This window comes from Rattus norvegicus, chromosome 1 (genome assembly GCF_021556685.1).
Source record: "Rattus norvegicus strain SHRSP/BbbUtx chromosome 1, alternate assembly SHRSP_T2T, whole genome shotgun sequence".
In the NCBI taxonomy this organism is placed as follows: domain Eukaryota; kingdom Metazoa; phylum Chordata; class Mammalia; order Rodentia; family Muridae; genus Rattus; species Rattus norvegicus.
Genome location: NC_141534.1, coordinates 108,400,961 through 108,424,025, shown reverse-complemented (window position 1 = coordinate 108,424,025; position 23,065 = coordinate 108,400,961). Strand labels below are relative to the sequence as shown.

General features: G+C 47.4%; 1 protein-coding gene across 7 annotated transcripts; it reads left to right on the top strand.

Annotated features, from left to right (window-relative positions):
• Positions 1–407: 407 nt before the first annotated feature.
• On the top strand, positions 408–18,417 carry Saal1 (serum amyloid A-like 1). 7 transcript variants are annotated; one of them, XM_087592676.1, is made up of 12 exons: positions 408–557; positions 2,221–2,334; positions 4,075–4,158; positions 7,067–7,146; positions 8,432–8,491; positions 8,620–8,710; positions 9,096–9,276; positions 11,720–11,802; positions 11,891–12,079; positions 15,458–15,654; positions 17,816–17,908; positions 18,266–18,417. In XM_087592676.1, exons 4-12 carry the CDS (start codon positions 7,114–7,116, stop codon positions 18,356–18,358), a joined length of 1,020 nt encoding a protein of 339 aa, XP_087448802.1. In that variant the 5' UTR covers positions 408–557; positions 2,221–2,334; positions 4,075–4,158; positions 7,067–7,113; the 3' UTR covers positions 18,359–18,417.
• Positions 18,418–23,065: the final 4,648 nt, after the last annotated feature.

The following is a 23,065-nucleotide window of genomic DNA, read 5'->3' as shown; positions in this document are numbered from 1 at the left end:
ACTGCCCCTATGAGTCTGAGCCCTACAACCCTGCTCCCGGACCCCGACCTACACACACCACCCCCTTCGTGACTGTCAGCAGGTGCTCGATGAAGCACATGGGTAGCATAAAGATCTGACTGACCAGCCACTAGAGGGGACAGATGCCACCTGGTTCACAGATGGGAGCAGCTTCTTAGAGGAAGGAAAAAGATGGGCTGGGGTGGCAGTGGTAGATGGAAACAGAGTCATCTGGACTCAGGCCTTACCAGGAGGCACCTCTCTGCTCAGAGGGCAGAGCTCGTTGATCTCACCAAAGCCCTTGAGCTGGGTAAGAGACTTAACATATATAAGGAGAGCAGGTATGCCTTTACCACAGCCCACCAGCAGAGGGCCTGCTGACATCCGAGGGCAAGGAGATTAAAAACAAAGAAGAGATTCTGGCTCTGGTAATGGCCCTCCACGACCCAGCCAGGCTGAGGAAGGGACTCTGGTACACCTCAAGGGGAAAGAAGATCCTGCCACAAAAGCAGGCAGAGGCCATAGTACAGCAAATGCATCGATGGACTCACTTAGGGGTAAGCCGACTCATCCAGACGTTTTCAAAAACTAAATATTATGGTCCAGGCTTCAAGTGTCTTGTGGAGCAGATAGTGCACTGATGTGTACCATGCCAAGAGGTAAATGTTTGCAGGAATAAAGAAGACTCTGACAGGAGGCTCCTTGGGAATCGGCCCAGGGCCTACTGGGAAGTGGACTTCACTGAGATAAAGTCAGGATCCTCCTCTTCCCTGGCTAAATATTTTTTCCCTTTCCCCTCTTCGTTCCAGACAAAGGGCAGGTAATACTGATGTGTGTGTGTTCTGTGCTCACTCGTGGTCCTGAGTGGACACTTTGAGAGAGAGACCCCACGGATCCTGCAGGTTCCCGATCACGCGGGAGTCTGACTGCAGGGGGCGCTGTGAGCGAGCAGCGCCGGGCGCGTTGGGCTCTCTGGCGCGTCCTCTCGCCTACTCCGGGGCTTCCGGTTCTGTTGGCGCGCGCTGGCATGGATCGCAACCCGTCTCCTCCGCCGCCTAGCTGTGATCAGGAAGATGAAGAGGACCTGGGTAGTGGAGACCGCATCGGCAACACGGTCTACAGCAAGCACTGGCTCTTCGGCGTCCTTAGCGGGCTCATCCAGGTGCGGAGACTGGCGCAGGCGCCCTCCGTGCCAGGGGAGTGGATGGGATGCTGGAAGTTCGCGGGTGCCGATTTACTAACTTGCCAGAACTACACCACGCACGTCTCTACTCCGCTTTTACTTCCTAACCCCATTGTCACTTATGAACTCGAGACCCTACCATTCGTGTTTTGTTGGCTCTTGTTTTAGTGTAATGCATAGTTTGGAGTCTGGACACCCCTGATCTCCAAGACGCCAGCTTATCCCATGTTGGAAGCATGACTCGTTAACCCAATTCCTCGATTTCTTTCGTAGTTTCTACAAAACAAGATAACCAGTATTATCGTACACAAGATTTTGTATAATTGAGATTATAATGAGGCTGCCAATAGGTGTGGGTTTTCTGCCTGTTGCTGTCTATGCCGCCAATTTCTGTTTCTGTTTGCTCCGAGCCATTTTCTACATTGCCAAAACAACCTTCCTTTTTTATTATTTCTAAAGATTGTTCTTGTGTCTCATAGGAGGAAACTTTCTGTTTCCTAACTGGGTCTCCAAGGCTGGCTGCACCCTCTTCAGCCATATTACCATACATTGTGTTCTAACACCAATAGACTGTTGGCCATCTCCAAACGTGTGTTATGCTTTCTGAGCTCTTGTAGTCACCTCCCAATACTCACCTCCTTTCCCCAGGACAGAGTCCTACCCTTCCCATAAGATTTAGTTTTCTCCTTTTAAGAGAAATGTCTGTCTTCTCCCAGGAATAGGTCCACCATAGTTTCACCAGTTCAACTCAGTCAGCCTTTTCCTATTGTGACTGTCTGATTGTATGTCTTTCCTACATCAACCCTACATCATTTAAAACCAAAAGGTTACGTTGTTGTTCTCATTTTTCTGCCGCAGCACCTACAGAGAGTACTTGAAGAGTATTTAATGTATAGATCTATTCAAGGTGCTAGATTTTAGAGATTTTTGTCAGAGGAGATACTTTTTAAGATACTGAGACTTCTAAGTGGTAATATTTTACCCGAAGAACTATGAGTATTTTAACTGATTTTTTCCCCCCCTTTATGTTTCTGAAGACTGTCACACCCGAAAGTGTCACATCTGGCCCAGAGGATGAGGAAGAACAGGTGGAGCTTGCTGAAGAAATGGAGAATGAAATTTGCAGAGTCTGGGATATGTCCACAGATGAGGTAATGTGGATGGGATCGAGATTCTGAACAGAGTGAGGAGGTAGTGAAAGGGCTGGAGAGATGGCTCAGTGGTTAGGAGGACTGTCTGTCCTTCCAGAGGTCCTGAGTTCAATTCCCAGCAAGGACATGGTGGCTCATAGCCATCTATACCGGGATTTGAGGTATACATGTAGATAGAGTACTGCGTACATTGTCTTAGTTAGGGTTTTACTGCTGTGAACAGACACCATGACCAAGGCAAGTCTTATAAAGGACAACATTTAACTGGGGCTGGCTTACAGGTTCAGAGGTTCAGTCCATTATCATCAAGGTGGGAGCATGGCAGCGTCTAAGCAGGCATGGTGCAGGAGGAGCTGAGAGTTCTACATCTTCATCTGAAGGCTGCTAACAGAATACTGACATCTAGGCAGCTAGGGTGAGAGTTTTAGCGCCCACACCCACAGTGACACACCTATTCCAACAAGGCCAACCTCCACATGTGTGGCCCTCCCTGGGCTAAGCATATTCAAACCATAACATACATAAAATAAATAGATAAGTAAAAAGGTTCATTCCCTCACTGTTTGAGGAAAGGACTGTTCAGTGATTTCAGTCCCTCCAGTTTGTGGTTCAGAGTATGAAGTCACAGGAGGTATTAATGTTAAAATCGTACCTTTAAACACATGTACAGTTCCATCCTGTGGACATCATAGTGTATTTAACATAGATGTGAACTAAGACAGCTGTGACATCACTAAGAGCTGCTGACACACGTATATTTAGTTTTTGTACCTTACATGACTAGGTGAGATTCATCTCTCTGGGGCACATGTCCACTCTTGGGTCACCTGTTTGGTGTGCCCCTTTTGATGATACGGGTGAGACAAAATCTGTAGGGGGAAGTACCAGGCTGTGGTAGTTACATTGCAGTCAGGATTTTTTGTTTCATTGCCAGGTGGTGTGATACACACCCTTAATCCTAACACCCTGGAGGCAGAGGCAACTGGATCTCTGAGTTTAAGGACAGCCAGGTCTATAGAGTGAGTTCCAGGACAGCCAGGGTTGCACAGAGAAACCCTTTCTCAAAAAACGAAACCCAACAACCCCTTTCCCTCTTTTCTATTAAGGATTTTGGAAATCTAACTCCTGATATTTCAGTTTTAAGTTCTAAGTTTAGGTTTTAAGTTCTTTTTTTAGAAAAAAATAGTTATTTTATGTATGAGTGCCCTATCTGCATGAACACCTGCATGCTTAAAGAGGGCATCTCATTATAGATGAGCCACCGTGTGGTTGCTGGGAATTGAACTCATGACCTCTGGAAGAACAGACAGTGCTCTTATCCATTGAGCCATCTCTCCAGCCCAAGTTTTAAGTTCTTACTGGGTGAAATTTAGAAGTTGGCTCTTTCCCCGTACCCCTCTTACACCTTTTTCACCCCCAGCTTCTAACAGTCAGCAAATGTGTTTGAATAAGTCAATGGAAGTTCTAGGTGGACAGAAAAAGAAACCTCCATACAGAAAAGAGGAGGGTCATTGTCTGGTGCATCACAGCCAGGTTTCGATTGGTTTATGGGTCCCACTGTCTTGGGACCAGGTACCACAAAGACTCCTATGTTTCTTTTGCCGTTTTTTGCACCGTTCCTGACCTTAGGTTTTCCCTTGTGGAGGAAAGGAAGTCAGTGTGAAATTAGACTTTTAGGGTTGAATTGTGAAGCTTGAAGCAGGATCCGGCATTAGATTTGATAATCACTTTTGTTCATAGGATGTGGCTTTATTTCTCCAAGAATTTAAGGCTCCGGACATATTCATGGGGGTGCTGACCAGATCCAGGTGTCCCCGATTAAGAGTAAGTACATAGAGTTCTTTCCCTTGCTTTGCTTATTAGCTCTAAGCCAGTAAATCAGTGGACCAATACTTGTTGAACATTCTTAGGTAACGCACTCCTTGAAAGGACTCGGTATGTAGAATTTTAGATTTGGACTAGATGGGGGAGGGAGATCGATGCTCTGATTTAACAGCTGTGGAAACCAGATGGGCACAGCCATGCACAACCACGCCAGGCTGCTAACATGCTACAGGACAAGGGACAGTGTAAGCGCTGACCGGCTATTTGTGTCTCAGTTGGCTGTTCCTTTCATTCACAAAGCCCTCCGCTGCCTAAAACCATCCTAAGGTGGTTGTCACTCAGGACTTCACTGTGATCGTGAGAACTTCGTGCATGCTCTTCCTGGTCCAGGGCTGCCTGCATCCCGTCTCACCAGCATGGCGCCGGTGCTGTCCTTCCCTTCCTTTTCTGGTCTGAGTCAGTAACTCAGCGTGGCACTTTTCTGCAAGGTCCCAAGAACAACGACGTGAGCAGTGAAGTGTCCCAAGCTTTACTGCCATTTACGTCTCTGTAGAGCACGTGACGGGTTCTCAGTACGGGTTGCTCCTATGAGACACACTTAATAGATGGAAGAGTCAAAAAAAAAAAAAATAGATGGAAGAGTCTCAGAGAACGTGTCCAATCTCACAGCTTGTTAAAGACAAGCTAGGGTTTGAGCCTAAGCCCGACTCTACTAAAACCCGATTGCTACTTCTTCTTTTTTAAAGATCTATTTATTTACTATATATGAGTACACTGTAGCTGTCTTCAGACACACCAGAAGAGGGCATCAGATCTCATTACAGATGGTTGTGAGCCACCATGTGGTTGCTGGGATTTGAACTGAGGACCTCTGGAAGAGCAGCCAGTGCTCTCAACCACTGAGCCATCTCTCCAGCACTCTGAATCAAGATTTTTATTTATTGGAATGCTCTGCCCATATTGAATCCTTACATTAACTTGAAGTGTCAGCAATTTTGAGGAGTTGTCTCCTGGATGTTACTATTTTAAATGTATTGAGTCAGTTCAGGAATTCGCCACACTGTTGTAATGTGTCCTAGTCACAGTCTGCTAACTTGGGTCCTCGGCCTGTCTGGATGGTGGAATCACTAGACCACCAGCATACATTGTCACATCCCACATCGTGGTACTGCGCCCCCCTCAGGAGTGTCTGATGCAGCAGGTTGGGGCAGGACCCACGATGTCCGCTGTGTTCCCTGTGACGTCAGTGCTTTAGACCAGGGTCATACCCTTTTCAAAAGCTTTGTCCTACAGGACCTTTAAGAATCAGGCCACATCTCCACGTGGGAGTCTAGGCAGAGTTTGATATCTGGGGGTGGGGTGGGGAGGGAATTCCCATGAGCAGCCCGGTCAGGAGGTGGTCCTTTGGCAGAAAGCTCACTCATTCTCTCTCTGTTGATAAGAGAACGTGTTTTCTGCCCCAACACTCTTGATCTTTTCCCAAAGTTTGATCCACCTGCATTTTAGTAGAACTCTCACACTTTCATTATACTTGTTCCCCTTCCTGTTTCTTCCTATGTCTCAGTCTAGACTCCTGCCCAGGTGCAGACCCTTGCCTTAGAGTCATTTGTATAGTGAGTCCCTGCACAGTTACGATGCAGGCAGGGTTGAGCTGGCGATCTCCATCTCAGCCTGCAAAGCTGGGGTTACAGGCACATGCTGCCACAGCCAGCTTAGCTCTGATTCTTACTCTCAAGTTACAGCTCTCTTCACGATACCATGAAACCCCGACTCCCCTTTTAGTAACTGGCGCAACGTCCGTCTTTGTCCAGGGACGTTCAACCTTGCATGCTATATTTTCTAATCCCTGTCCTTCATTCTAATTCAGTGATTATCACACGGAGCCGTGTGGCCTTGGTAAACACTGGCTCTGGAGGCTTTGCTCTGGGCATTCTGATTCTGTTAACAAATTCCCTAAGTATCACGTCCCAGCAAGTGTGGAAACCTGGACTGTGTGAACGCGCCGTGTCCTTTCGTTTTCGTCTTTCTTATAGATGTGACTGTTACTGTAGCTGGGAAATGGAGGTAATTTCAAAGTAGCCAAGCCTTATGTTCTCTCTTCGCCTTCCCACAGACTGTTGGCCAGACCTGTGGAGTCTTTGGCTCCATGCTTTTCCGTGCCTGCCATCCCCGCCTCACTGGTAGTGGCCCCGTCTTCATGGGCTGAGCATCCTGCTACCTGACATCCGGGCTCTGGGTTGCCGCAGCTTCCTAGTGGGAGATCTTGGGCAGATTGCTTGACTCTCCTGGCTCCAGTGTCCTCATTTGAAAAGGGACAGTACAGTCCCCATTGTGCACTTACTGCGTGAAATGATACAGGACAGCACAGTTCGGTGTCCTGTTGAGCCCCCTCCTTGAGAACTTTCATGACTCTGGACACCGTCCCATATCAACTCCAAACTCTTTTTTTTTTTTTTTTTTTTTCCTTTTCTTTTTTTCGGAGCTGGGGACCGAACCCAGGGCCTTGCACTTGCTAGGCAAGCGCTCTACCACTGAGCAAAATCCCCAACCCCAACTCCAAACTCCTGATCATGGCAGTCAGGTGCAGATAGTCCTAATCCTTTCCCTCTACTGTATTATGCTCATGTCTGCTTGGGTTTCCTGCTGCTCTCTCCATTAGTCCTCTGTGTAAGAATCCTTTGCGCCATAACCTTTCCTTAATAACTTGCACCTCCCGACTTCCTTTGTGTCTTTTGCTCCTTCTCAACCACCTGAGCTGTGTGTTAAATATGGATGCTGGCAGTGCACCTTCATACCCTGCCTCCCCGTCCTTTCCCCTCAAACTTGGTGCAGTACAAGGCTTTGTTCAAGTTGCTATTCTTTGTGATAACTTTATATCGATTGTGACCTGTGAAATTTGACTTGACAGGAAATCTGTGTGGGAATTTTAGGGAATATGGCTTGCTTCCGGGAGATATGCGAGTCCGTCAGCAAGTGCGAGGATCATGGGTAAGTCCTACCACCCAACAGCGGTGTTTCTTGGGATGGGTTCTAAGTTTCTATCCCAGGGGAATCCTGGTCCCTGGGAGAGGTGGGAGTGTGGAGTGCTCCATGTCTCAGGAGCACTTGTGTTGATGAGGCTGAGGCATCTGTATAGCTGTGGACATGACTCAGGGCGGGGCCTGTGCATCTGTGGGCAAAGGCGTGAGTCCTCATAGTAAGTGGGCTGGTTGAAGAGTATGTAGAGCCTAACCTGGAGCTGGGGGCAGCATAGAGAATCCGACGACTCAGAGCTAGTCTGACAAACTCAATTGCCGAACAGTGTTGCTCTGTGAACTTTGACCTGCCCATAGACGGGAAAATAAAGGGCCACCTCTGGAATTAAAAAGGCTCAAGCCTAGAGGCTACTTCTCCTCCACAAGCCAGGAAGCTTTGGGCAGAGTGCCTTTTAGTGGTGGAGTCTCACTTAGGAGGCTACCACAGATCTGAGAGCACTGTGCACCTCCATGATTCTCACTTTCTTATGGATGGTTCATGGCTGTTACTGAGGTTCTTAATGAAGTCTGTGTCCAGCATAAGTTAAAGCTATTGTCCCAGGCAGTTCTTATCAGAGGGTCATTCGGTTTATCCCCGTTCTCAAGTACCTGGGCCTCTTGGATTGTTTTTGTTACGTTCACACACAAGGTGAATTGAAGAACAAGTGAACGGTGATTTTGTGTCACTTGAAAACGAATAAAAAGATGCACGGATAACGGAAAGATCTTTTAAGGAAAAATCATGAAGTTCTTCCATATCAAATTAGATGTGAAATGTGTTTAACAGAACCGCAGAGTAGAGGTGACTGCCGGAGAAGGCATGGTCGCCTGGGAGAGGGGACTGCGGTCTGGGGTAGAGCGGAATGGGGGCTGCGGGCGGGCAGCTGTTATTCCTGAGAAACGTGAGTGCTGGCTCTACAGAGAGTTCCCAATCTGTGGGTCGTGACCCCTTGCGGGTCCCATATCAGACATTCATATTATGATTCAGGTCAGTAATAGAAGAACAATGATGAGGTAGTAAAAACATCTATGAAATAACAGCAAAATAATTGTAGGGCCGGGGTCCCTCATCATGAAGGGTTACTGTGTTAAAGGGTCGCAGCCTTAGGAAGCTTGAGAGGAAGCTCAGGATTCACCTGCGTCTTGATGGGGTTTTCTGCGTTTACACTCCGTCTTATGATTTTAAAAATGCGTAAGTGAAATGGAGAGTGGTGTTTGCAATGCGATGCGTGAAGCTGCCGCTCACTGTGGCTCTGCAGGCAGGTGCTGCTGCAGTGTTTGTGCGACTCAGACCCACCCACCCTGCTGGAAACCTGCAGGTACGTGGTTCTCACAGGGGGCCTGGGAAGGCAGAGGGAATTCCCTGCTGTTGTGGCCTTTACTGTTGTCCAGGTTGATTCTGAGCTCACGTTTTTCACGTAGGTTGTTGCTTACTTGCCTTTCCCAGACAGAAGTGGCCAGCGTCTGGGTTAGAAGGATCCGCGAGCATCCATCTGTTTACGCTAGCGTTTGCTTCATTATGTCGAGTTCAACGAATGGTAAGTCACCACAGAGTGTAGGGGGAAGAGTGGGTCAGTTCATGTTTTCACTTTTACAGTATGTGTATCTCTCACATGCTGGTGAGTGCCTGGTGCCCACAGAGGCCAGAAGAGGGTGTCAGATCCCCTAGGACTGGAGTTATAGACAGTCGAGAGCTGCTTGTTGTGTGGGTGCTCGGAATCAAACCTGGGTGCACTGGAGGAGCAGCTGGTGCTCTTACTGGCCGAGCCATCTCTCCAGCCCCAGGAAGCCACTCAGCTCTGCAGGAGGTTAAATGGGCTGCAGGAGGCACCCTGGGAGGGAGCGAGGCCTCAGCAGACTCGGCTCTGGGAGCAGCCGGAGATGCTGTACTTGGTTTCTCATTGAACACTGTCTTCCCTGCAGTTGACTTGCTGGTGAAGGTCGGGGAGGTCGTGGACAAACTCTTTGACTTAGATGAAAAACTCATGCAGGAATGGATTAGAAATGGGGCTGCCCGGCTTCCAGACCAATCCCAGGAGGACTCTGAAGAGCAGCCCGTGTTTTCCATTGTACCCTGTATACTGGAAGCTGCCAAACAAGTACGGTAGGTGAATTCTTGTACAGAACGTTGTAGGAAAATCCACTTGTTCAAGACATCCCTAGACGGAAGAGTCTTAGCTTCATTCAGTGTGCAGGATGCATGGGTTCATGATGGCAGAATATTTTCTCTGCAGGAAACTTAACCGTTGAAATCGTTTGATCTGGTGTGACTTGCTCATAGGTGTGTTGTCAGTGTTCTTAGTTACTTGGGTCGACCAGAGAGAGAGAGACACAGACACAGACAGACACAGAGACACAGACACAGACAGACACACAGACAGACACAGAGACAGAGACACAGACACACAGACACCACGGGATGAATTCAGGCTCTGAGAAGTCTTTGGAAGAGCAGCTCCATAAAGCTAAGCTAACAGTCTCTGACTAGTTGCAAAGGGCTGCTTCAAAGCCTAGGTGCCATCCTTTGGGGATTTGTGCCAGATTCGATGACTCTGTTAAAATTCTGCTACAGTGTTTAGCTTGCTGTGGCTACCAACAGCAGTTTTATGTACTTTAAATAAAGAGGAAGGGTTTGCTTGTTTTATTTTATGTTGACTGTGAAACAGCTCCATTGCACAGACTTGTTTTCTCCCTGCTTCCTCCTTGTGTCTGTACACCTGTCTGCATAGGTGGGTGACTTGGGGGCTTCAGTGTCTTGTCATGAGAGGCAGGAGTTTATAGGTTGTTAAAACAATTTATTACTAATTACTACAATACTAATATTTGAATTATCCACTTAGTTGTTAGCATAGTTTCAGAACTGATTAGAGTATGTTAAATGCTATTAGTTTTATATCTTTTATCAAAATGAAGTTTAAACCACACACACATATCACACACACACACACATACACACACCACACACACACCACACACACACACCCACTACAAACACAACACACACCACACACCATACACCACACACACACACACACTACACACACACACTACACACACACACTACACACACACACAGACCACACACACATACACACACATATACATACACACACCACACACACACACAGACCACACACATACATACACACACAAATACACACACCACACACACACACACACACACACACACACACACACACACACACCTGCTTCTTCAGGATTCCCAGTGTGTAAATTGTGCTGTTGTCATCTTGTTTGGAGAATGGGGGAGAACCGGAAGTCCTTACTCGCTCTTCCCCACCCAGCTCTCCTCATGGCCAGTCAGCTTCTGAACCGTGCTCCTGGCTCATCCTGGGATCCCATTCTGGCAACCAGGCCTGTTGTCTCTGGCTTGGGCAAGTGCCACACTCCCCTACCTTCTGAGCCGCCTGCCTTGCTTCTTTCAAGACTCAGCCTTACGGCTGCTTTTGCAGGGAGCGCACACCTGTCTGAGTTCCTGTGGCAGGCTTTTCAGTCGCCTTCTTAGGAAATGGGCCAGCTTTGCAAGGCTGGCACACAAGCCTCTCTACAAAGCCTTTGCGTAGAAGCCCCCACACAAAGCCTGTCCATCTGTGCCCTTGCTTCAGCTCACTGTCGTTCCATTCTTCAGATGAACCCAGCTCTTTTGCCTTCAAGCCTTTGCTCAGGGTGCCTCTTGCCCAGGCCGCAAACACCCACACTTGAGATTTCTGTGGAAGCACCGTTTCCCTTAAGATCTCTTCCCTGACTGAATTTCTGTGTGCTCTTCAGTGCCTGGGCCCTAAGTGTTAAAGTCATTTCATTTTTAGGTCATTACCCCTTTAATTACCTACTTTCCTCCCAGACCAGTATTCCTTGTGAAGGTGGGGGTAGCATCTTAATACCCTCTGCCTTCCTGGCCCCTGGCAGTAAGTGCCCCAAATGATAGATATTTGCACCAGCACAGCTAAACCAGTACTTGCCCCCCTCTTCACTTAATTGTCTGGTTGAAGAAGCAGCATTTTGGGCTGGAGAGATGGCTCAGCCGTTAAAGGCTAGGCTCACAACCAAAAATATAAGAAGCAGCATTTTGAGTTCTAAGAATACAAAGTGTTGAGCAGAAGAGAGCCTCAGTACCATGGTGCCTGGTGCCGTAGGCCTCATATCCCTCCCATGAAAAAATCTCAGTATCACACACGTGTGCATTCACACACACTCACACACTCAGACTCACTCTCACACACTCACCCTCATTTACACACGTCCCATATACATTCACACACTTATTCACAGACATACATGCACACACATACTTACATACATGTTTACACACATATACTCACACGCACGCACACTTGTTCACACATACACCTCACACACTTCCACACTCACAGACAGACACAGACACACCCCCTTTTTTTCTGTTTTCCCCATTCCAATGGAGGTGCTAGTGAGCGGAGTCCGTATGGTTGTCTGTTCCACACCTGCTGAGAGAGGGAATGACTGAGCCAGTGAAGTTACGAGTGTTTTTGCTGTTTCTGTCCGCTCAGTTCTGAAAACCTGGAAGGGCTGGATGTTTATATGCACGTCCTACAGCTGCTCACCACGGTGGATGATGGGGTTCAAGCAATCGGTAAGGCCGTTTCTTGGCGCTCACTGAAGTTGCTCATTTAAGTGTTCATTAGCTTTAAAATGACTACTTTTTAAAAACGTTTCTTAAGTGCAGTGTCCTGATACTGGGAAAGACACATGGAGTTTGCTTTTTGACCTGGTGTGCCACGAATTCTGCCAGCCCGATGACCCGCCCGTCATCCTGCAGGAGCAGAAGACAGTGCTAGCCTCTGTCTTCTCAGTGCTGTCTGCCATCAGTGCCTCACGGGCCGAACAGGAGCACCTGAAGATAGAGGAAGGCAAGTGAGGTGTCACCACGCTGGACTGGTGCCCACCAGATCGCCAGGGCCAGGCGGCATGCGCTGTCGCTGGGTTTCTCTCTCACCTTTTCTCCTCAGAAAGAAAGTATCATTATTCAGGACCCTAGTCACATAAAATATTAGATACAAAACATATGGGAATGTTTATAAAAGGCATTGAGGAGAGGTGTGGGGTGCAGCTCCAATGGGGTGCAGCTCTAATGGGGTGCTTGCTTAGCATGAGCGCAATCCTTGTTCAGTCCCCAGCACCGAAAAGAAAGCAGCACCAAATGGCGTGGTCAATCCACAGGTACCCCTTGCTTTACCATGAATACATCCTAATGTCCTCTGCATTTTATTAATTGCACTGCTGAGCTCACAGATCAGCCGCCACAGGGCTTTAGGGCATTTAGTAAGGACCGCTTTAGGGCATCTAGTAAGGACCATGTCTCTTCAGTCTGATGTCTCTGTTTTTGACGGCGTGGGCAGCTTTGACTTGTTTAGTGCAGAGCCCCAAGTGCTTGCTGATCTTTAAGTGGGGCTGCGTTGAGCATGGGCTGTGTCGAGGAGGGAGTGCACTGTGTAGGCCTGCCCGTCTCAGAAGCCGTTCTGTGCTCAGTCTACAGACCTCGTAATATTTGTGTTAGGTTTATTCCCAGACATTTTATCTTTGGATAGCTGTTCTCTGTCACATACTTTCTTCTCACTATTGTTGGGCTTTATGAAGCTGTTGATTTGTATATTAATTTTGATTCTAGCACCCTTACTGACTTGCCAGTAGTTTGACTTTGCTGTGCTTAGGGTTCGACCCATGGCCTTGCATACGTAGGTGGACATCCTGTCACTGAGCTGTATCCATTCCCTGTCTTGTTGCTCTTGAATTCTATCTGCCTGCCTGCCTGCCTGCCTGTCTGTATGTATGTCTAATGTGTATAGGTGTTTTGTCTGCATACATGTGTGTGTGTGTGTGTGTGTGTGTGTGTGTGTGTGTATGTATGTTTGTATGTATGTGTGTGTGTGTGCACCAGCTGCCTCGTGTCTATGGAAGCCAGAAGAAAGTGTTGGATCCCCTGGGAAAGGCTTATGAGCCATCATAGGGGAGCTGGGATTTGAACCAGGGTCCTATGGAAGAGCAGTCAATGCTCTTAACCACTGAGTCATCTCTCCAGCCTTTGTCTTACAGTTTTTAGTAATAGGTTCCACGATAATCCTCAACTTTATCTGAAGTTACACGTACTTTGTCATATTTTTTTGTCTGACTTCTTTTTCTTATCTAAGTGTGTTGCCTAGTGTCTCTGGTGTTTTAAATACCTGGTGGGAAACTCTCGTCTTCTTCTGACTCTGTAGGTAATGTCTCAAGAGCTTCACCCTTTAGTGTTACTGGGCATAAAGTGCTTGTTTTTTCCATTCGAGGATGTTTTGACATTTTCCTGTTTTAATATATATATTTTTCAACAAGTAAGCACTGTTTATATTTAAGGAGGGGTTATTAGTAAGTTATTTCTCTGCCAGTGAAATCCAGTGAAAAGCCAGGTTAGAGTATATTAAATGTTGGTGTATTGGGAAGATGCTCTCAGACGAGTTCACTGGCCCCAAAGACCAAGGCCAGGGAAGTCACCATGGGGGGAGAGGTAGGTGGTGGGAGGGGGAAGAGAAAGAGAGAAAGGGTGTGCATGCAGGGTGAGAACAGAGACAGAAAAGGGGACCAAAGTGTCTGGATTATACAGGGAGGAGCCTCTGGGGGAAGGGCAGCCCAGCTCCTGGACTAGAGAGTTCAAGGTTGGGGGCGGGGTGTGCCAGGGAGGGACTGAGAGATTCTGGGAGAACCCGGAGGCCCAGTCTGCTTTGGTAGGTAAGGTAGGCAGCTCAGTCCTGTTTGAGGGTCTGAAACTTGTTGACAAGTGACACTGAACAGCCTGGGGGAGCTGGTGGAGGTCGTCATGTGGAAGCTCAGGAGGAGTCTGCACATGGAGACTAAGGGCACTGTGTACTGTGTGTTGGAGTCTCCATACGGCTAGGGTGGCCTCTGAGTGAAGAGAAGTAGTGCAGCTGCTGGGGAGTAGAGTGCAGGGCAGGACCTCGGCCGTGGGTGAGGCAGGGAGCCATGGAAGGCTCAGGTTGACTAGATGTGGCTGATTGTGATGCCCATGGGCTGGTAAGCGTAGGGAGTCATGAGTAAAAAGGGAGAAGGGGGGCAGGCTGTGTGGCATCAGAACAAGCAAGGCTCTAGCTTTGATCAAGGCAGGAACAGTAGCAGTGAGGGAGGATACTACCAGATGGTCACTTTAGGGATAGGAAGAGTGGTGGTTTCTGTGCATGCGTGCGTGCGTGCGTGCGTGTGTGCATCTGTCTGTCTGCCTGTCTGCCTGTCTGTCTGTCTGTGTGTATGTGTGTGATGACTGGCTTTAAACATGCTGCCTGTTGGTGTCCTGGTGGAGGTGGTGAGGGGCAGTGTAAGTTAGGAGCTGGGGAGAGGCCTGAGCTAAAAATGCAGATGTCGGGGTGTCAGCTGTTGAGTTGCTCATCTCCTAAACCTCAGAGATTTCTTAGGCTTGCTTTGATGTGAAAAGCTGGGGAGTCCTTATCTCCTACTGCAGATGTGTTTATCTTACTCTCTCTTGTCGTGCAGTTTGGCCAATGAGTGCTCTGTGTGTGTGTGTGTGTGTGTGTGTGTGTGTGTGTGTGTGTGTGTGTGTGTGTGTGATCTTTCTGTGTGGCACAGAGTTTTTCTGTGTGAGACCAGCAACATCCCTTCTTGATGTCACAGTATTAGGCATTCTTGCTGCAGGGACCCCTGTCCCCAACGTTACATAGTTTTATATCTGCGCAGAACAGGGGCAGACTGTTAGCTCCCTGTTACAGTTAGCTCTCTCCTTACTGCTTCAAGCCCTGCAGAGGAGCTCTGTGGAGTTGGGGATTGTTCTAGTTTCCTGTGCTTCTGTGATACAGCACTGAGCAAAAGCAACTTGGAGGGCTGGAGAGGTGGCTCAGGGGTTAGAGCACTGGCTGCTCTTCCAGAGGTCCTGAGTTCAATTCCCTGCAACCACATGGTGGCTCACAATCATCTGTAATGGGATCTGGTGCCCTCTTCTGGTGTCTGAAGAGAGTAACAATGCACTCACATACATAAAATAAATAAATGTTTAAAAAAAAAAAAGCAACTTGGATGTGGGGACACAGTTCATTTGAGGTTATAGGTTACAGGTCGTCATTGGTGGAAGTCAGAGCAGGAACCAGAAGCAGAAACCGCTCTCTCTGCAGACCCTAAAGGATATGTAGCACTAGTTCAGGATGGATGGATGGATGGACGGATGGACGGATGGACAGACAGACAAAAAATGAGTACTTACTTAATTTTATTCTTTTAATTCCATGTAGGGGATCTTCCTCTAATTAACAGCCTAATTCGGGTGTTACAAAATGTGGAACATTGTCAGAAGAAACCAGAGAACCCCTCAGAGTCTGATACAGAAGAACCTACGATCTGTGGTTCCACCCAAGATGACTTCCATATGAAGATCTTGAAGGACATTTCATGTGAATTCCTTTCTAATATTTTTCAGGTGTTAACAAAGGTAGGAGGGAAGTATTGGTGGTTTCTTAAGCAAACTAAGATTGCTTGATATCCTGAACTTGAAACTTTTAGGAAAGGAGTGGGTGTCCTGGGATAGAACTGAGCCGGTACCCTGGGAGAGGTGACCGGACAAACGCTGGGCCACTTGTTGTGTCCTCAGCTCTACTCTTATTTTTTATGGAATTAAAAACTGTTTTTTGGGACTGGGGATTTAGCTCAGTGGTAGAGCGCTTACCTAGGAAGTGCAAGGCCCTGGGTTCGGTCCCCAGCTCCGAAAAAAAGAACCAAAAAAAACCCAAAAAAACCAAAAAACTGTTTTTTTTCTCCTCCCTTCTTTCCTGTCTTGTGTGATTCTGGGATTGAGACCTGGGGTTTTGGGCTTGATAGGCAAGCAGTCTCCCTCTGAGCTGCATCCTCAGCCCCGTCTGGGGTTTTGTTTTAAGTGGAAGTCAGAGGCCATCTTGCAAGAGTATATTCTTTCTTTCACTGTTATTGTTTTATATATAAAAGCAGTGTGACTATTTTACTCAATTTGGGAAGTTTTTTTTGTTTTTTTTTTTTTTTTTTCTTTTTTCTTTTTTTTTTCGGAGCTGGGGACCGAACCCAGGGCCTTGCGGTTGCTAGGCAAGCGCTCTACCACTGAGCCAAATCCCCAACCCCAATTTGGGAAGTTTTTATGTTATTATCTGTAGTTTTAAAATAACCGATGTGGTTTTTGTGTGTGCACATGCCCACAGGAGCGATAAAAGGCTTATTGACAGACTACATTACTAACATTTATATGGATAATTTCCGACATGTGAAAATGTTGATTTTGTTTGGCTCTTATGAGTATTTATGTTAAATTCAACAGGTGAAATTTTGTGCCCTATTTTGATTTATGTTTTTTCTTATTAGTGAGCTGGGATTATCTTTTAATATATTTGTGTATTATTTATGTTTCTTCTTTTTAAAGATCTCATTTTTTATATTTTGTATTGGTGAGGGGAAGGCTACTGAGGTGGCTCAGAGGTTAAGAGCACTGGCTGTTCTTCCAGAGGTCCTGAGTTCAATTCCAGCAACCACCTGGTGGCTCACCACCATCTCTAAAGGGACTTGATGCCCTCTCCTGGCATGCAGGTGTACATGCAGACAGAGCACTCTTACATTAAAACAAAATACATAAATTTTAAATTTTTGTATTTTTGTGGTGCTTAGAGTCAAACCCAAGACTTTTCAAATGCTTACCAAGGGCTTCACCACTGAGCTCCATCCCTAGCCTGATGTATTTATTTATTTTGACTGTTTATTCTTGGTAATACTTCTGTCTTAGTCACTCTTGTACTAATGTGAGGAGACACCATGACGGAATCAACTCTTACACGAAAGAAAGCACTTAGACACCCTTCTTCTAACAAGGCCACTCCTAGTCCAAGGCCACACCTCTTAGTCCTAATCCTTTCAAGTAGCGTCACTCCCTCTGACCAAGCATTCAAGCCTTCGAGCCTGTGGGGCCATTCTTATTCAAACCACCGTAGCATCTTTGTTATATTGCTTTCAGATGATTTTTAAGAAATTGTTTGTCATTGCTTTAAGTTTTGGAGGAAAACACAAACATGTTTCTTTGTCTTTTAAGTTACAGGGAGAGAGCAGGAAGGTGGGTTGATAAAAAACCCAGGACACGTTGTAAAACTTCTTAGATGCCACTTTTAGGGAGTTTGGATTTAATCTTGAGAAAACTGAGGTGCTACTGAAACCTTTTCCTTCTTTTAAGCAAGTGGAAGGATCGATTTGGAGAGATTTTTTTCAAAAGCAGCAGGCATAAAGGAATAGAGACGAGGGCTGGGGCCAGCCAGCCGGCGAATGGGCCGAAGGTTGGTAATCTCCAGGGGAGTGGAAGTCTGGAAACTGAATAAGGGAGACGAGGGAAAGCCTCACATAGACTCCCAACAGTGGGTGGGAGGAGTCAGCAAGCGAGCAGGACAGGTCTCAGCCGTGGCCCAGGCAGCAGTGTGTGTGAGCATGTGCCCTCCGCTGAGAGTAGCTGTGTTGGGGTCACACAGGCTCAGTGCAGGCGGTGCTGATGCACCAGCTGTGACCGTATATACTGACGTTTATGTTTGCAGATGCAGCATCAGACGGTCCCCTTCTCTGACATTACATTTTTCTTTTGCCTGTCATAGGAAACCGTGGCCCAGGGACTGAAGGAGGGCCAGTTAAGTAAACAGAAATGTAGCTGTGCATTTCAGAGCCTCCTGCCCCTCTACAGCCCTGCGGTGAGTATGGTGAATGTACAGGGGCTGATTCCATTGACAAAAATGATGGTATACCTTCCGGGACTTGTGCCTTGTGGGAGAGATGGCATGAGGGGACCTGACAGCAAGGGGGTTAGGATAAACTGTCAGTGAGCTACCCTACAAGGAAGCAGTGGGAGTCTGTGACAGCCAAGAGGGAAGGAGCTGGCTAGGGTCGTCCCTTCTAGGGTCAACACTGGAGTATTTCAAGTGGAAGTCTCTTGTTTTTATATTGGGTTATTTGGCAGCCCCAGGAGGATGTTCTCATAGGTAACCGCCAGTGTCTTTAAAACCACCTTTTCCTCTGCTGCAAACCTTGGTTCTTTGTGTGACTCCCAGGTGGAAGACTTCATTAAAGTCGTGCGTGAGGTTGACGTCGCTCTTGCTGAAGACCTGGAAGGCAGCTTCCCAAGTGTGAAGGCACAGACCTGAGACCCAGGTCGGAGCTTCTGCTGTCCGAGGAATAAACTTCGTGTTTTCTGTGGTTTGAAGTTGGCGTCCGGATGATGGTTTAAATGAACATTGTACAGACCGTGGTTTCGTAGTCTGCCCTGATGCCCGTCTCCTCCCACTTGTATTCGTGCTAGACACTGGTCTTACCACCGTCACCTCCCTCCCCTCTGTATTGAGTTTATGTTACTGATGCTCAGTGGAGGAAGAGGAAGTCCAAGCGTTGTTGCAGTTGCTCCTACCGTTGGGAGGGGACTCCATGGCAACTCTTACAAAGGACAGCATTTAGTCGGGGCTGTCTGACAGGTTCAGAGGTTTAGATTATTGTTATCATGGAGGGAAACATGGCAGTGTGCAGGCACCAAGGTACTGGAGAAGGGGCTGAGATTGTACATCTCGATTTGCAGGCAGCAGAAGGGGACTGCGTGCCACCCTGGGCACAGTTGAGCCTAGGACACCTCAAAGCCTCTCCCCCACAGTGACACTTCCTCCAGCAAGGCCACGCCCACCCCAGTAAGGCCACACAGCCTAATTGTGCCACTCCCGGTGGGCCATGCATTTCAAACACATGAGTCTATAGGAGCCATTCCTATTCAAATCACCATATTTGTCAAAGCAAATTTTCCAATGTTGAGTTGTAAGGATTCTCTTCCGAGCCATGAACTTGGCTTTTCTCTGAGAACTTTGTGTCCATTACAGTCTTTAGTTGCGGCACAGAAACTCCTCATATGGTAACTTCTTCCAGTATCTTTGTGTATCTCATGCAATTCGTACAGAAAACGGTGCAGACTGGAGAAGTGTCCATCTCCTTTCCCTGTCCCAGTGGCCCACCACGCAAGCCTTTGTACACTTACTTCCTTGTAACCGTGAGGCCTGGGCTATGTCTTCCACCCACTCAGGGGTGAAGAGGAAAGGAGCACTCTGGAGAGTTCTGCCTTCCTTCCCTGACCTCTGTGTGCCTTGTATCTAAAGTCCAGGCCCTGCCCAGGCTCCCTGAGGGGGAAGGCGTGACTGTAGCTGCTCTGAGCTCAGTTTGCAGACTTCTCCGCATTGTCAGTGACGACACGACCTGGAAGCGATGCTTACTTTGCTGGGGTTCTGCTCGCACCACCCTGCTTCACAGGCAGAAGCAGGGACCCTGGTGTTTGGTGTGAATGTGTTGGCAAGACTGTTTTCAGCATGAATCCGGTGATTTTAAGTAAGATCGAGGGACTGCCACAGCCTCTGTGGTCTGTGACTCTCTGGTGTGTCTTCGCTGTCCCCACTCCTTCAGGAAGATATCCCCGGAGCTATCCAGGCACTTGGCATCCGGTCTGCAGTACTTCTCGTACCAACCAGAATTCTTACTCGTTTTAAAGAGAATCTCACTTACCCACAATGAGGCCAGTTTTACAAACCCATTCCAATTTTCCCCAGAATCTTTTTTAACATAAGGGATTGGTCTTGCTTTATACTTTTCCTTAAAGGATTTTTGTTAATAAAACACGAAGATTCTGTATTGGGGGTATAAGAACTCACTCTTCAGTCTGGAGATGAGTTGGTTGCTGAAGGCATTGCTGCTGAGGAGAATTGGAGAACGCAAGTGCACGCTCACACTTGACCTGACTGGCAGATTCACCTTGCATTTTCCTGTCCTCGGGGCTAACCGTAACGCTGGACTGTAAGGTTATGTGTTCTTAGTTAGGGACCAGCTCATGTGTGCCACGCTGGATCCCGTCTCAGCAGCACATTGACGTCATTCACTAATGCTAAGACTCGGTATTACTCTCGTGTAGATGAAGCGCACGGAACAGCACTTGGACCTGTTGCTTTCGCTAACCCTTGTGCATGCATGTTTCCTGTTGCCTTTATGAGAACACACTTTCAGAACACAAGGGCTTCTGAAGGTGAGGGTGCCCCTCAGAGGACAAGTTAGAGAGAGAGAAGGAAAGGTATGATGTAAGAGGGCCAACCGACATGCTGTTTCCTGCTTCTCGATTCCGGCTGGCCCCTTACCGTCTACTCTTACTTTCTTCTGGTTTTCAGGCACTACAAACTTCACATTGGTTTGATGTGCATGACCACATCCTTAATCTGTCAATTAGAATAGTGTAAAAGAAAACCTGGCCAGTGCTAAAACTTGAGTCACATATGATTCGGGGAAGTAACACAGAAATGCAGCCCTTGGATCTGCTGCAGTCATCTTTAAGGATGGCACTCTGTAAGCATAACTGCGGACCTGGGGAGTACACGGGCCTGTGAATCTTCCTGTGCTGCAGGTGTGGGAGGGAGAAAAGTTACAAGAGGAACAAGAATTAGCAAACATGCTTGTGTAAATTGTGATACCTGAGTTTCAGTCCAGGTTCTGAGGTATCTGACCATCTCGGAAGAAACATGCTCTTGCTTTTTGTAAAGGATATTTAGTACCTGACCACCGAGGTCCAGCTCCACTCTGGTGGGTCTTTATTTTATCTCATTTCTTTGTCTGCTCCAGCTCCTTAGACTTAAATGGGTTTTTCCTCCATCCTTAATATTTCCTATTGCTTTGGCTTTGGGTTACTGACCTTGAAGACACTGGCATATAAATGGGAAAGTTCAGGAGCTACCCCTCAGCATATATGCTTGTGCTGAAGTAGATGCAGACATCGAGACATAACCTGTGTCTGGGGCTCGGCACATCTTTAGTGAGCACCGTTTTCTGCTTTACAGAGTTGAGCTGTGTGAATACCAGTGCAGAAGTCACTGAAGCACAGGATGTGCGTGCTGGCTAAGGCACGCTGCCTGCTCTACCAGCATTCTTCAGGCTCCTCGTTAGCCTAGTTCTTCAAAGGGCGATTTTACAATGACCTAGGGCTAAACCGGCAGACATATCAGAAAAAGGAAAATTGGATAGACATTTCTTTGAATAGCGTGTTTCTGTATTTTTCTTGGTGTTGTCCGAGATGGCGAATAAATGTTGCCTTGGGATTTACTCTAGGCCTGCCTGGCCCTAAAGCCCCTCATCACTATACATCACATCACTGGCAGCCTATACGTAGGCATGGATCAGCTCCGGAGGCATTTTAAAGGTATTTGCTTCTCCGTGTGCCTGTCTCTGTGGCTGAGCTGCCTACCTTCTCCCCTGTTAGCATGTCTGACTGAGAAAGGAAGTGATGTCTGAGCAAAACTGGCCAAAAATGGTTGGCTCAGGACTACTAGATTCTGTATCACGGAAGTCGTAAGGCTTGAGTTCTGGCCTGGGGCAGCCTGTCAGTCATTGATTGTCTCACAGGTACATTTTGGCACCAAGAAAACAGATGAATAAACACACAGGCAGCACTCTGCGGCTACCACAGTGGGTGGGGCAGACAGAAATCTTGCCCCAGTGGGGCTGGCACACTTAGGGTATGGCGTAAAGATTCAGGACGGTGCTGCGGACCTCACAGGGACAGAGGGGGTTAGGCAGCTGGAGGCAGATCATTCTGCTCTGTCCACCTGTATCCGTGTCCTTGCCGTGGCTCCTCGGTGAGTGGAGCGTGCTTTCCTGATCCTTTGAGCGGGGCCAAGTCATTACTGAACAGCATTAGGTAGAGCAGGATGCTTCTGTGCTTTTAGCCTCCTGCGTTCCTGCCATTCACTTCGAGGAGAGCATGTCCTGGGTAACTTGGTCCTGGCAGGGTGAGAAGTCAGTGGAGTAAATGTGCATTCAGTCTGTGGCCAGGAGTCTGCAGTTGACCCGGCCCATGTGTAAGTGAAGAGGAACCAATGCTGGTTTGGGACGGCCTCTACTCAGTGTTAATGTAAAGGGAGAAGAAGCTACCGTGGTGTTCAGCTACTTTACCTCCTATCTTTTTTTTTTAATTATTTGTTCTTATTTTTTATGCATATTGGTGTTTTGCTTACATGTGTGTTTGTGTGAGGATATTGGACCACCTGGAACAGGAGTTAACTAACAGTTGCGGGTGCCATGTGGGTGCTGGGAATTGAACCTGAGTCCTCTGGAACTCGGTACTCATAACCACTGGAACCCGGTACTCATAACCACAGAGCCATCTCTCCAGCCCCCTCGCATCCCATCTTATGTCATCAAAGTAGTTCCTGATTCAAGTGTGTGAGCCTCACGGGCCCCTGGTGGAATTTCACTCGGAGAGCGTTCTATTCCTGACAGTCATTAGCATTCCTATTCTTTTCTTCTAGCCAGACACAGAGCTAAAGTCCTATCCCTCTGGAGGCCAAAGCAGGAGAATCGTGAGTTCAAGTCCAGCTTGGGTTAAAGCAAGACCTTCTTTCAAATAAAGTGTAACTAGCACATTACTGTATGAATTTATAAGGTTCAGGGCAGTAGTGGTACATTTATATAAACCACACAGCAGAGTACTTATTTTGTGTGTCTCAAATCTTTATCATTGCTTTGTCTTGATAATATTAATAAAAAATACTTTTGATTAACTAATTTAAAATATGCAACTACGTTGTTACCCTGCTCTGTCATAGAACATTAGACCCGATAGCACCCATCCATGAACCCTCTCTGTTCCTCGCACCCAACTCCCACCACCTCTGGGCACCATTATTTCCTTTATTTTGAAATCTTTTTGTTTTCTCCCTGGTGTTCTTTGAGAGCTTTTCTGTGTGTCTTGCTTAACATAATGGCTTACATTCTATCCTTGATAGACATAGGAAATAGCCACAAGAAAGCACCTCAGGGAATGAGAAGGCCGATGGGGAAAG

Excerpts from the sequence above, each read along its gene's own strand:
- Saal1 (XM_087592660.1), top strand. The coding sequence starts at position 432 with ATGGCCCTCCACGACCCAGCCAGGCTGAGGAAGGGACTCTGGTACACC. Across the intron at positions 12,080-15,457 it reads GCACCTGAAGATAGAGGAAG|GGGATCTTCCTCTAATTAAC; the intron begins GCAAGTGAGGTG and ends AATTCCATGTAG. Across the intron at positions 17,909-18,265 it reads TGCCCCTCTACAGCCCTGCG|GTGGAAGACTTCATTAAAGT; the intron begins GTGAGTATGGTG and ends TGTGACTCCCAG.